Consider the following 14,850-nt stretch of genomic DNA (forward strand, 5'->3'; position numbering starts at 1 on the left):
TACTGGGAAAACCATAGCTTTAACTATACCGATCTTTGTTGACAATGTGATGTCTCTGCTTTGGTCATAAATGTTTTCTTTATCAAAAGTTGGAAATTTCCCTCCAACTTTCTAGCAGAGCTATGTTTGAAAGAGCAGATTGCAGTTGGTACACATCACAAACTGAATCTTTCCTACTAAAGAGAATAAAGATTCCTGTGGAATTTTTGGTGTGTTTTTTGACGTGTAGTGGTCAGAGTGCTGGACCAAAACCTGAGAGACCAGAGTTCATCTCCACTCAGCCGTGAACCTTGGGCCAGTCACTATCTCTATTGCCTAACCTGGCTCATATGATTGTTGTGAGGATAATGTCAGGTGAACCATGTATAGGTGGAATCTAAATGTAATAAATAAATAAACTGTCCCATTCTTTCTCCTGCAATCCCTCAGCTGCATCTGATGAACTCAATGCAGATTTTAAAAACCACCACTGACTTATTCCTCTTGTTTGCTTTGGAATAAAAAAATGAAATTTCCTTGGCCTAATGTTCAGAGAATATCGATTTCCAAGTCCTGTTGTCAACATTTATTGCTTGCCAGCTTTCATTCTGAAACTGAGATCTGCTAATAGGGAGTCTTCTCTTGACAGCTTTCTTTCAATCTGTGCCATTAGTCTTTGCTGCAACCATTTTCCTTTATTCCTGTGCCATGAGTTCTTCTATTAAAGTAGCCCTTCCTGCCTGGATCAAAATAGAAAACATTAACAGTTAATATATCTTTGGCTGTATGATATGTAGAAATGATGTGAAACATCAACTTGCTTATAATTTATATCTGTTTGGCCATTGGCTCTCACATATTCAGTATTCTGCGTCTTCTTGGGCAGAGTGCTCAAAGCTTAATGTCCGGTGTAGTATTGCATGTTTGACATTTGAAGTATGGAGGTTTTCCTCTCTTCTTCTAAAGCCATTTGTTGCAAACATTTGCCCTCTTTAGCTTGGCCTTTGTCATTCCCTCTGCTCAGTATAACGTTCACTGATATATAATGCATAGCAATAGCTATGATAATTACATCATGGGTTGCTAACGGCAGCACGCATCCACAAGAACTTTCCTTGCTATCCACAGGGTCCCATCCCTCTGCTTCTTCCTCCACTGCAATGAGGCTTGGGGAGAATACCCCTTGTTTAGCCAACAGAAGGCTTTTAAAAGCCTAATTATACTGCAAGGAACAATTTAGAGAGGGGTTGCATGTGTGGTGCCCACAATAGTTTTTCTGGATTGCAAATGTGGCCACGGTCCCAAAAAAGATTGGTAACCCCTGTTTCAGGTCATTCTTGCCAATATCTTTATCATGTGGTATTTTAGTTCTGTCAGCAGCCTATTTTAATTATTTAAATATGTGTTTCATTTGTTTTCTGCACTGGTTTGCTTTCCTTTTGACAGAGAGCACCCAAGCTCATGTCAAATTGGTTACAGCTCTAGAATTTTATGGCAGAGGAAGCTGTATAGTCTCATCTCAGAATAAAACACAAAAGGCAAAAGGCAGGTGTCACTCAGTGGACCATAACATGAGGAAAAAGTAGTTTCTCTGTTTGCTAGGAAGAAAATATCACTTCTAGTTGCAGTGGCAAAGAGCAGTCCACAGGCATTATGGGAAGAAAAGGATGATGACTTCTGCCAGCCACTTAGAAGAGCTTTACTACTGCTGCCACTATCACAAGCAACAGCAAAACTTCGTCTTCTTTCAAGTTAAAAAAAGGAATCCACCGCTGCTACCCACCATAGTAAATAACCCTCTTCCACATAAACCAGTCAAAAAAAAAACCCTGCTCCTCTCCAAATTGACAAAATGCCCTTTAAAATTCACCTTAGATTAAAAGGTCAGCTTGGAATGTCATTGACACTTATACAATGTAGATCCAGTGAAAGGAAGTTCCAGAGCTCTGGAGCCACTACCAAGAAGGCTCTTCCACATGCTGCTACACTATGAGCCTCCACAAGTAGTGGAATAGCTAACACAGCCTCCCCAAGTGAATACAGCTCCTCCTATAGGAAGAGTCCCTGATCACTTAGAAGTTGCACTGTTGGAATTATGTTTCCTTTGTATAGGCTGCATGGGATGGGAGAATGTTTAGATGACCCAACCATTTGAGTTGGTCCTGATCACTGGAGCTTTCCCCACTCAAGCGACACATGGAATGAGGAGAAAGGGAACTGCCCTGGATAAATGTCTAAACACTGTAAAAATGAGAAAGTATTCTACTTTCTCTTACATGGTGATCATATTTTTAAAACTTAAGTGTATTCCAAAAGTATCACAAATATTTAATCCGTTATTGTCCACCCTCATTTTCCATCTTAAACTGAATTTCTAATTCCCAAAAGTATTAAACATCTGCTGACTCAAAAGTTGAAGTTTCCAGCAAAAATATTCAGGGAGGCAAGGAGTGTGTCAGCATTTAATTTAAATGATGAACAATCAATATGAAAGTACATTTAGTAGGTGGAAAGTATTTAGTAGGTGGCATGGGTTTGTGTTCATCGCTAATCCTTCTTGCAGTGGATCCACTAAAATTAATGAACATGACAAACTGGATCCATTCATTTAAATAGGTCTTCTATGAATCAAACATCATTTGGATGCACCTAGTGTTATTTTAATAATAAATGGTTTTATTCTTAAATGCTTCATGAGAGCAAAATTGAGGAGCAAACTATCATGGCCATCCTGCCAGATCTATTTTACACTAGCTCACATTCTTTGATATATATTAAAAGCGCACAAGAAATATTTTCCTCCCTCTTGCCTTTCCCCTCCATTCTGTGCAAGCTGTGAGAGAAATGGTGCCAAAGATAAAATGCTGCATTACAAGATAATAGTTGGCGAGCATGTCATGATCAAGAGCTACATTAAATGTTCATTTTGTTATCTCCCTTCTGAGGAGCTGTATGAAGGACATGTTTCACATTTGCAAACGATGGACGTGATCCAGCCAGAGTGCACCACTTTTCAGCCCCACTCATTGTGGTGGCTGAAATTTGTGCCGACTAAATAGTGCTACTTAAGAGGACTCTGGAAGGCCCTGGCTCAGCACTGCATAGTGGAATACGGCCACCACATACACCCCTCAGTAAGGGTGTCATCAGCATTTGACCAAGGCCTCTTGGGTAGGTAAACAGCTCTGGTGAAATTATAAAACATAGCCTCCCAATGTGCAGTTGGAATCACATCTTTCTCTTTCCCTGCTAAGTATGGACTGTTTTGCCTCCATATTGTGCTACAGAAGCAAAGCTGTGCATCCCAGGGAGAGGTGATGGCAGCCTTCTCCACACTGCATGGCTTCTCTCCTGCTGCTCAGTACAGTGGTACCTCGGGTTACATACACTTCAGGTTACATACGCTTCAAGTTACAGACTCCGCTAACCCAGAAATAGTGCTTCAGGTTAAGAACTTTGCTTCAGGATAAGAACAGAAATCAGGCTTCTGCGGTGCGGTGGCAGCAGGAGGCCCCATTAACTAAAGTGGTGCTTCATGTTAGGAACAGTTTCAGGTTAAGAACGGACCTCCGGAACGAATTAAGTACTTAACCCGAGGTACCACTGTACAGGGTGGAAGGTGCCTTTCTTCCAGGATGAGCAGAAGGAGAAAGCGTTTCCAGGGCATGAAGGCTGCCCCCAGCACTACAGCCTTCCCACCCGAGTAGGAGACCTTTGGGAGGTGTTAGGCCTGTCAGCGTGGCCCCAAGATGTTAAACCCCATATATTGCACTAACATAATAAGGGCAATTAAACCAAAAATATATAACATGATTTAATTAGCAGGAAAAAAAATCAAGAAATTCAAAAACATAATGAAATGTATCTACAAAAACATAACTAGGGGTTTTTTTTAACCATGAACTGAAGGTCCTTCTGTAAACAGAGCAATGTTAACATCCAAGTCTACATATCCAGTACACAGAGATATAGTAAATGCAAGAAACTCAGTGGAGCCCATTTGGAAAAGGAAGTGCCCCACATGTGTATTGGGTCACATGACAGGATTCTTCAGCAGCTCCTATATATTTTTATCAGTTCACTGTCTTCTTTACACTGAGTGGCTCTAACAATGAAGTGGAGTGACTCTGTATTTGGTAATTGCTTAAACAAAAAGTGGGGATAGGGGTGATCAGCCAACTAGCAGTTTGGCCTAAGTTGATAGCCTTATTATAGTCCATTACATGGTTTAAAAAAGGAAATAACTGCAGCGACAGCTCTTAAAATAAACTGCTTTTTTTGGAAACTCAATCTTGGGTATATCTATATTTCTTAACTGCTTCCCCCCTTTCCAAATCCTTGCTTCTCCTTTCTGAAAACTGGAATGGTGCCTTGGAAAAACAAACAAACAAAAAAGCAAATGGAAACAGATGGGTGAAGAATGATTCACATTCCAGACTTTCAGATGCAAAAAATATGTGAAATAATTTTTTACCCTAATTCTCCAGGCAGATGGCTTCACTCATGCAGGGATGGTGTGAAGTCAGTACGTACTTAGGTTGGGAGAAAGTGGATGAAGTGCTAAAGTGCCAAAGTCATTTTTCTTAGCTTAGAAAAGTATTCATTTAGCAATAAAATGTAGTGGGGAAATGCATTTTCAAATGTTGCAGAGTACGGAACATTTTCAGGTATTTGGCCAAGGAATGCAGTCTGGGATTCTGCCAGGGATATACCTCTTGCAACATAATGGCAAGGCCTTTTAACAACATCCTGCAACTTCTTTTGCATAGACCTTCCTGCTCACCTTCATGGTGTGGCCTGGGAAAGGGATGCAGACTGGACAGCTGTGCCTCTAGTTCCTGGGTTTGGTTGCCCTAGAGATTGCAATTTGCTTCAGTTTCAAGTTGGATCCCACATTGATAGTGTTTCTCTCCGCAGCGGTTTTATGGGTTTTAATCTCAAATTTAATGGTTTTAGTTCAACCCAGCCTCTGTGCCTACCTCTTTATTTGGCCACCAGGTTGTGTCAGGAGCTCATCCTACACTCGAGTAGGACCCTGGCAGAGACACATGCCCAACTGGCATGTTCTCTCCCTCCTGGTCAATCGTTCGGGAGCTTCAAAAGCTTTCTTCAGCCTGAACATCACAGCGACCGATGCCAACAGACATCAGGACACTTAGGGATCCGCAGAGTTTCCGCAGCTTGCATAACAAACCTCAGCAACTCAGCATTTTGGCTAATCTACTTTATTTACATAGAAACACACACAGAGCACTACAACATGGGTCCCTCTCTCTCAAGCATCAGAAAGCCAAAAAAAAACAACCAACGACAAAGGACAATAGTCCCACTTCACGGAACACAGTAACACAAACATCCTGTCTCTGTCACTTCCCACTCTGTGGAGTCAAAACATACACTGTCATGTGATAGACAAAAATCCCATGACTGCAATCATGGAGCAGGAATTCTAACAGGTTGCAAGACCTGCTGGATCAGGCCAAAGGCCCATCTTAACCCAGCAATATTTTCTTAGTGGCCATCTTGATGCCCATGGGAAGTCAGGACCTGAGCACAACAGCACCACCATCTCCTCCTGTGGTTTCCAGCAACTGGCATTCAGAAGCATTGCTGCCTCTCACAGTGGTGGTGGAACATCACCATTAGGGATAGTAGCCATTGATAGCTTTATCCTCCAGGAATCTAACTAATCTGCATTTAAAGCCATGCAAGTTGGTGGTCATCGTTGCCACTTTTGGGAGCAAATTCCGTGCACTGTATGAAGAAGTACTTGCTTTTGTCTTGCAAGCCAAACTGAATTCAGTAGGAATTACTTCTAAATCAGCCTGTTTAGGATTGTGCTGTAAGCAACACACAGACAATAATGAACCTGCTCTGATACCACCCATAATATAACCCTGTTCTTGCAAGAGCACTCATGCATTCATTGAGCATGTTTGTGATTCCAACAACTGGTATTCAGAGGTATACTGCTATCTTAGTTGGTGACCATTGCTGGATCTTGTGGGATGTACTTTAAGTATGTTTTGTGTGAGGAACCGTTTTTGTCTGTCCTGAATCGTCAAAAAAAAGTGCTTCTACTTGCACAAGTCAGGACACCTATTTTTTGTTGATCCCTCCTATCCACCTAAGCCCCTGCCCACCTTTTTTTAAAAAATGCCCCACTCCCAAAGGTTGCCAGGCTCTCTGGAATATTATGTAGTATGAAATAGGTAGCAGGGGATCAGCAAAAATCAGCTACAACTGATTCTTCTGTCATTGGTTCCTGTTCCAACAGATTGAACATCTATAACAATGTGAGATAATTAGATACCTTTTAATCCATCCTGCATCTGGTGTTTTGTCGATACCAATTACTCCCCGTATTAGTGACCTCTTTGAATCCAATATTGCATTTACGTAGCTCTTCTCTGTTTCATTTAAAATGATCTTGGGCCATCAAACTATTACAGAGCCATGCAAGAACATCTGTGTGAAGGTGTGCTCTTTAGTAAAGAGTGATATATTACATTTTTAGCGCCGTCTGGGAGATGCTGCAAAGAAAGCAATCAGCAAACTGCAGGTCAGAACAATAAGGAAAGGAGATAAGGTAATTTTTTTTCTTAAGTCTTTGTTTTAACCAAGCAAGGTGGGGGGTGGGGAATGCAGTTATTGTGCCGTGGGCAATAAAATAAACTAAACCAGAAACCTTTGTGTGGGCTACTTTCTTCCACAAAAGGGCCTGGTGAGGACTGAGGAGAGTGCTGTCTGGAAGGCACACACTGGTTGCTCATACCTCCAGCAACCTGCTACATTGACTCCCCATATGGAGGAAGGGTTGAAACTGGACTCTGTTATGTGCTTCAGCAGTGGTACCAACATGGTTCCCTCCAAATATTGCTAGACTCCAGCTCCTGTCATTTCTGACCATTAACCATGGCTGGCTGGGGTTCTGAGTGCCACAGATTCTCCATTCCTGAATTACAGGGATCCCTTTGCAAATGGACACTGTAACCAATTGGACTAAACCAAACTCTCAGAATCTGGAAGGACTTGGGGATGCTATTAAATGTCAATGTATTTCAGTCCGCCATGCTTTTCGTTGAAAATGTCGATCTCAATGTTTCTGTAGGAAACTGAACCCGATTTCGATAACTGTGCAGTGTGTATTGAGGGTTACAAACCGAACGACGTTGTCAGGATCTTGCCCTGCCGGTGAGTTGATATAACCATCCAATTAGAGAGATACAATTAATAAAGTAATTGATTTTTGTGGTGTTCTTCACAGGCCAATAATATGTCCTTGTCATTTGCTAACAGTGCAATATGCTTTAACCCCCCCCCCAAAAAAAACTCCAATTAAAGCTAAAACAATAACAGTGGCTGGGGGGGGGCTACAGAAACAGCATTGGTGTTTGAAATTTGGTTGCCAGAAATTTATCTGATTGGGATTTTTTTTAACTTACTGGATCACCTTAAAGTAGAAGCAATTTAACTGCAGTTTTCCTTAGATATATCATATATATAGCAGTGGTGTCATATACATTCCCCCTTTTCAGCTACCTCAGTGCACATGCTGCTAGTATTTTTGGAAAGCCCACATGAAAAATCCAATTTGGAACAGATGATTTAGATCCAAAGGTTGCTTTGCTCTGATGGAAGAAGTCTTCCTTTCTCAGGGGAATAGAACCTTTGGACCCAATCTAATGTAATATGTTCCTTTTATGATCAGTGGGCGGGGGGGGGGGGGGTGAGTAAACCAAAACCAGTAAATAAATAGATGTGACAGACTGCATGCATCTTTTTCCAAGCAAAGAAGCAAACCTCTTTGGGAATCAATGCCCATTACTCCAATTCTCATCCTACGCAGGTTGATAGGTTCTGTGTTCACCGATCAAATTGTATGCTGTCAGTTCTCTTTCTGCAGTTGCAGATCTTGCGTTTTGCAGTATCTCCAGTCATGAATGCAGAGGTGAAACACAATAAATAGCTTTTTTCTTATTTATGCTACTTTTCACAGTACCAAGGATGATAAATCTGCTGTCAGCAGATAAATGTTTCTTAGGGTCTGGTTTTTAATATGGAAAATTGCTTCCATTTTATTTTATCTTCTGAAGTTTTTATTTAGAGAGCTTTTTTCTGCTAATTTTACATATGAAATTGCAAGCTAGGTTCCATCCACTACAATTTATTAACTACAAAGCACTTCTGTTTTTCAGTACAGGTCTTCTTTCATCAGGTTTTTCTTGACAAAAGTATTTTCCACACAGATATATCTTCAGCTGTATAGTCCTTACGCTGCAAGACACTTCTGGGCTTTTTCAAAACAGATGGTATCAACTGCAACTTTGAGAAATTGTGAATAGTCAGGTCTTGTATAGATTTTATTCATTTTTCTCCCTTTGTAGGCACCTCTTTCACAAATCTTGTGTGGATCCATGGCTACTAGACCACCGCACCTGCCCTATGTGTAAAATGAACATCTTAAAAGCACTAGGGATTCCGGTAAGCATGTAATGTGGTAGAACACGGAACATGGTATTTTCATTAATCCTGATTCCACTTTTTTAAAAAGTGAATAAGCAAGTATCATCCTAGTGAGCATTATATTTCTATCCTGAAGATTTTGGGTCCCCTAAAGCCATTTCCTCACCGATGCTAATAAGACAGTATAAACTATACACACACACACACACACACACACACACACACACACACACACCGAGTGACATTTTCAGCATGAACCATAATATTTAATGTATGGATAAAACCTGAAGCTCAAAACTTCCCAAATCAGATAAACACACAACCCCTAAAACAAAACACAAGGCAACAAAATAAGCAACCCTCCCCAAAACTGACAACCCCTACAACAAAATACCCCCTAAATTAAAGAATACTCACACATTTTTAAGTGAAAAATTAAGTGAAAATTGTGAGGAACAGAGTGTGTCTGAGGGTAGCATGGCACCCCCCAGTACCACAATGGGGATCCCAGCAGTAACCCCATAAATTAGCAAAGCGTCTAGTAGATATCATCCATTAAGACACCTGAAGGGTTACGAAGAAAACGTCTAAATTAAGTATTAACTCCATATACCAAGTATGCATCAGTTCTGAAAAAAAGGCACATGATGTCGTATGCCTCCAATTTGGATAAACATTTCTGTGAGGATATGTCCAAGATAAGATTACTGATTTAGGCTGCAGCATAACCCCAGTTACCTTGCGTTAAGCATCATTGAATTCACTGGCACTTACTTCTGAGTAGACATGGTTAGGCTTATGATGTTAGAGGCGTTGGTGTTTTGGTGCCATCAACAAATATCTAACATAACAATCTAGGTATGGATAGTCTCTAAATGACCATTTGCTTTCAGAAGAATTTGCAAACTAATAAAGACTATCCTGTAAAGAGAAGCCAAAATGCATGTTTTGAAATCCATGACAAGGTAATATTTGGAACTACAATGAACTATAGAACTAAATGAACTATTTCTTCCTGTAATCCAGACACACATATTTCCTTTCAGAATCTCTCTCCCCATTTCCATTAGACTCTTCTTTCTTGTTTTCATTAGCCCAATGCAGATTGTGTAGATGACATACCTCCAGATTTTGAAGCTTCTATAGGAGGGCCACCAACTAATCAGATTACAGGAGCAAGCGATATAACTGTGAATGAAAGCTCTGTAGCACTGGATCCTCCTGTCCGGACAGTTGGAGTACTACAAGTCATCCAGGATGCAGACCCTCTTCCACAGACTGGGGAAAATAACCTCAACACAAGCAGTAAGTTCTCAGCTCATTTGCTTAGAGTGAATGTTTCAAATGTGATTCATAAAATCGCCGGTGACCATTCTGTAGTATTTTCAACAGGGATATGGGTAAGTCCTGTTTCACATATAAAATACTTCAGCAGAACTGGATTTCTCATTTGAAATTCTAGTAGACATCCCAAATGCATTCTGTAATCCATTCCAAACCAAATCTGATGGGTTACGTGGAATTGCGATGTTCACTGTGATCTCAGGTTGGCTGCAGTGAAAACAAAAATTACACTGAAGGTGCAAGCAGGCACAACCACATAATGAAAGGAGGTATTGGAAGAGGGTTTTGTGGTGTTATGCCAAAAATATTCACTTGTGAATATGCAGTGCGATCATAGTTCTAACTGCGAATATGCAGAGATCTCATGTGCCAGTCTGGTGTAATTCATTTATTATCAGAAGACTTTAAAGGTAAGCTTGAGTCCTGAGTGGGCCTCTTCTGGCAAACAAGTTGTCGCTCTCCAATCCTTGAATCGCAGGTTGGCTCTATGTAACCCAAAGCAAATATGTCTGTGGCTCGCAAGAGTGTAAGCACAGGTTATATTTGCCTTTCTGTTAGGGTTCAGTTCTGCAGAAAGGTGATCTTCTAGTCCTGCTATACATTTACTCTTCATAAGCCACAAGGGGACGCAACATGTTTGGATTGTGTCAGACCACAGTAGCTGGCCTCAGTTTCAGCAGGCATTGCAGTATCTTACATTTGCTACCACAGCATACTTGAGCGGCTTCCAGATTTGACAATTTTAAAAATACAGTTCTAGCAGGGACATTACTCTCCCATTGGTTTCCTCCCACATGTATTTCAAAAGGAGCTTTAAACTCATATCAATTACAATGGGTTTTATACCTAGGTAGCTGGGATTAGGATTACAGCATCTGTTAGCTATACACATTGAGTTTCCTCTACACTTTTGGGGGGGGTTTTAATAATCATATTTTTTCTGCTTTCTTTTTTTTCTTTTCTTTTCTTTAAAAAATAAAATCACATGTTTTGTGACTTCAAAACAGGAAGCTGACTGACTGACTCACAGATATGAACTAACCAGGGCATACAGCTAGAATTTACTGTAAAATGGGAGCTGTGGGAAAGAGAGCATGTTGCAACATATGGGGAAAAGTCTTCTCTCTGCATTAGCTCTGAGGAAAATATCTTCATAGCTACCCAAAGTACTGTTTCAGTTAGCGCTGTGAATCTGGGATATTAAAGGGAATCCAAGTTATTTTTATTAACAATTTAATAAACAAAACCTAATATTTACTAGGGATAAGGGAGGGGAAAACATTCTACATTTCAATAGCATAAGAGAATCAGTATGATCTATAGAAACATGAAGTTTCCCCAGAATTTGTGGCCCCACCAATGAAAATCTGCCGTGTTTGATTAAAATTAGCCTTTAGTTGATAAATCTACTGGTTAAGCCAATTAGAGTTTGCAGGCTGAGTTTTTGGTTTTTTCCTAGCCGTCATCAAGTGCTTTGAGACTATGGAAGTAGAGGTAGCCCCGGTGGAGTAGCCCTGGTTAGAAAACTTAAAAGCAAGGCTGCCTGAGGACTCTGTGTGAATATGGCATAAATTGGGCTCAGCACAACCCTGCAAAAAATAAAATAAAAACCACACAGATGTTTATGCACTGTTGGGTCCTCTGTATCCTTATTTCATCGTTTCGCCTATCTGGGGATTTTACACATTTGGCACATGATTGTCCACACGCTTCATTTTTTGGTCTTAGATTTTTCATAGATAATTCCTCTGTGCCTCATTCACAACAGCGAGTGCGTTTCCATGCTTCCTTTTTCTGGCCCTTCCTCTCAGTCACAGCTTCCCTGCTCTCCGCTACCTCTTCCCATTCGGAGCATGCATGCAGGAAGTTTGGGAACTTTGGGGGAAGAGCATATTTTTACCTGCTCCTAGTTATCAGGGCAAAATGGAGGCTTACCCTTTTGGTGGGGACAGGTGGGCAACCTCCAATTTTTTTATTTTTTATTTTTTAAATATCCTTTGAGCTGCGGGAAACAAAACAGTTAGTGTTGTGCAAATGGGAATGTGGGTGTAGCGAGAGAGGCCACCCACAGAAACATTGCCACTTGTTTGACAAGCTGCTTACCTGAACAAATGAGCTATCAAGATTCCATGCCAGTGATGACTGCAAATTTATAATACTGTAGATGGAAAAAGTTTACTTTAACATATTTCCCACTGTAAGAGGAAATCTGGATTAAATGCTTTTAAAAACATGGCCTGTCATTTTGATGATGGCAACATGGAGTGGACAGTGCAAAACCCTTGTTTGGGAAAGCAATACTGATTCCCCAGTAAACTTCCATCTGGAAGCACACATGAATCTGAGCATATATCCTATTGTCAGGCATTCAGGAACACCTTTAAAATACGTCCACTGTCAAGGCAGCTGAAGAGCAGACATGACAAAGAGGGAGTGGGATATTGGTTACAGTGGGATGCAGGGGCGGAGGAAGGGGGGGCAGTGGCGGCGGACTGCCCCAGGTGACTTTGCTGAGGGGGGTGACATTTAACGCGCCACCTGCCCATGACTCCCAAGCCTACCCTGAGCCGTCAAGGGAAGGGGGGAGCTGTGTCATTTTGCTAACAGCATTCCCCCCTTCCTTTTGACAGCTTGGGGGAGGCTTGGGAGTCGCAGGTGGGTGGTGCACGAATGTCTGCCATCAGCAGCTCGCTCTGGTCCCAGCTGCATGGCATGCACGCCACTCCATGCACCCCAGCGGCTATCCTGCATCTGGGAGGACACTCTCCACGTCGCATCCTCCTTAGGAGCGCGCCCACTCTGGGCAGCGTGGGCATATGCTCCACCAGTGGTGGGATGACATATGACAGAGGTGATGCTCACAATATAAATTTCGAAAAGTGACATATTTTTACGTTTACATCTTCTTGCTGAGAAAGTTCCCCAAAAGATTTGTTTGGGAAAACCTGGGAAGGAAATGCAAATCCCAAGGAATCTGCGGTTCCTGTTCTCTCTGCAGCCCTGCTGCAGTGAAGCCATCAGCGAAGCAATTGGATATGCCTACCCACCTGTCAAATGTGGCCTTCAGGAGAGTGTGTAGATAAGTAGATCTGGCCAGTAGGCCAGATCCGGTTCTCCATCCCTCAGTTAAAGTTAATGGCTTCCAAAGTTGCACACTGGAAATACCATGTGACTGCCAACAAGCATTTTAAGTTCTTACGTGCCATTCCCCTATTATGTTACTCAGAGTTCAGCATAGGTCGTTGCTCTTCTAAAATGTCACCTCAGGAGTTCATACACTTTCTATTTCTGCTAGTGTTGTCATTGGTTCAATATCATTCAGTCACACCGAGACCCTAGGAATGTAGATGCCAGTGCATATTTCTGAGGGAGCTCACCCAGTCTAGGTGGATTAGTTAAATGGATTAGTTAAATGACTCAAGCAAAACTGTTTAGTTTCCTAGACGCAAGTCTGAATACTCCAGTTTATGTGTTTTGTGGATCAAGTTCTTCATAAGACTCAAGGCCTTTACAGAAACAGTATAGATGTGTGGCTGTTGTGAGTTGGCTTTTTCAAGGGCATCATGCTAAAGAAATCCTGCTTTGGAGTTTTTGACCCCCTGCTGTCTCAGCTGTTCACATGATTAATGGCACATGACGGAGTTAGCAACCAGCAGCAGTCAAACTTAGCTCACTGCGGATCCTGGGAGCTCACAAACAGACCTCGCAAACAGGGGCGTTTGCAAGGGCTTTTAGCAAGGGAGGCCCAGGTTTCTGTCTCTTGGTGTGTATAGAACCAGAGACATGGAGGGCGAGGGAGCTGCTGCAGTGACCTGTAATGCCTGTGCCATGTTTGTCATTCTGCCAGAGAACAAGCAATGGCGCACTTGTAGCAAGTGCAAGGTGGTTGTCTTGCTGGAAGTGAAGGTGCAGCAACTCGAGGCCTGCCTAGCCACACCTCAAGCAACAGGGCGATATGCAGAGTTACTTGACAGAGCTGAGTTGACTGAGATTGAGCACCAAGATAGATGAGATGCCCCCAGGGTGGAGAAAGATTGCCCATTGCAAGAGTTTAACCCCTGGAAGAATCTGACGTGCAGAAGTAGGACAGTCACAAACCACACTTAGTCTATTAGAGTTGCAAAGTCGCTTCCACCTCCAGTCTTCTGTTTGGTAGCAGAAAGATTTGGGCTTTTATTGGTATAAATTATTTCCTTTTAAATTAATATTCATGTAAAATGTGACAGATAAGCAATATCTCATTAGTGAGGATCAGCCCAATGTGTAAATCCCCTGCTTCTAGCCAGATAGAAAGATGCTGTATTTATTTTTATGCAAAATAGTATTATCTATATCTATCATCTATCAATCAATCAATCAATCAATCATCTATATCTAGGGTACTTGTAACCCAGTCTTAATTAAAATAAATCCCAAAGTAGGGGACAATATTAAAACATGCATCAAATAATATAATATACATAACAATAAGGAAATAATTTTAAAGCAAGAAGAATCTTTATTGGGAGGTTATGTTATGTATTTTTATGTTTTTATACTGTATAAATCTAACAAACAGTTATTGCAATTCTAAAAATCCAACCTGAGCATGCTTAATCAAGACATAAGTCCCGTCAACTTCTTCCAAAGTGTACTCTGGAATATACTTTGGAGTGTATTTTCATTTTCCAAAGTCTACTTATGATAATAGCCTAAAAATTCTGATATTATATTTGTCAACCACTATGAAAATTTCACCGTGAAAATAAATCTTTTAAAACAGCAGCAGGGTGATTTAAACCTGATAGATTTAAACAAATGATGCATAAACAGTACCTGTGCTTTTAGGTGCCCCAGTGGTACTTTGCAGTTTCCCAAATAACTGAAAAATAGTTAATTGGCTTCTTTTTTTTAACAGAGAGAATAATAGTCAAACCTTTCTTGCTGCTGTGTTCCAATAATGCTCATGGAACTTCAGGATGACAAAGATAAATTAAAAGTCTAGCTAAATGCACTTCGAGCAAAGGCATTCTATTAACTTGGTTCTGTATATTCCCATAGCTGTACTGAAATAAGTTATGT

At 41.2% G+C, this 14,850-nt stretch overlaps 1 protein-coding gene across 1 annotated transcript in view; it reads left to right on the top strand.

Annotated features, from left to right (window-relative positions):
• Positions 1–14,850, top strand: part of RNF150 (ring finger protein 150) — an 88,748-nt gene that overhangs the window by 60,348 nt on the left and 13,550 nt on the right. Inside the window, exons 3-6 of the mRNA XM_081876135.1 lie at positions 6,497–6,568; positions 7,091–7,173; positions 8,367–8,463; positions 9,540–9,750. Coding sequence (XP_081732261.1) covers positions 6,497–6,568; positions 7,091–7,173; positions 8,367–8,463; positions 9,540–9,750 — 463 coding nt within the window. The remainder of the gene's footprint in view (positions 1–6,496; positions 6,569–7,090; positions 7,174–8,366; positions 8,464–9,539; positions 9,751–14,850) is intronic.

This window comes from Podarcis erhardii (genome assembly GCF_964252035.2).
Source record: "Podarcis erhardii genome assembly, chromosome: 9".
Classification (NCBI taxonomy): domain Eukaryota; kingdom Metazoa; phylum Chordata; class Lepidosauria; order Squamata; family Lacertidae; genus Podarcis; species Podarcis erhardii.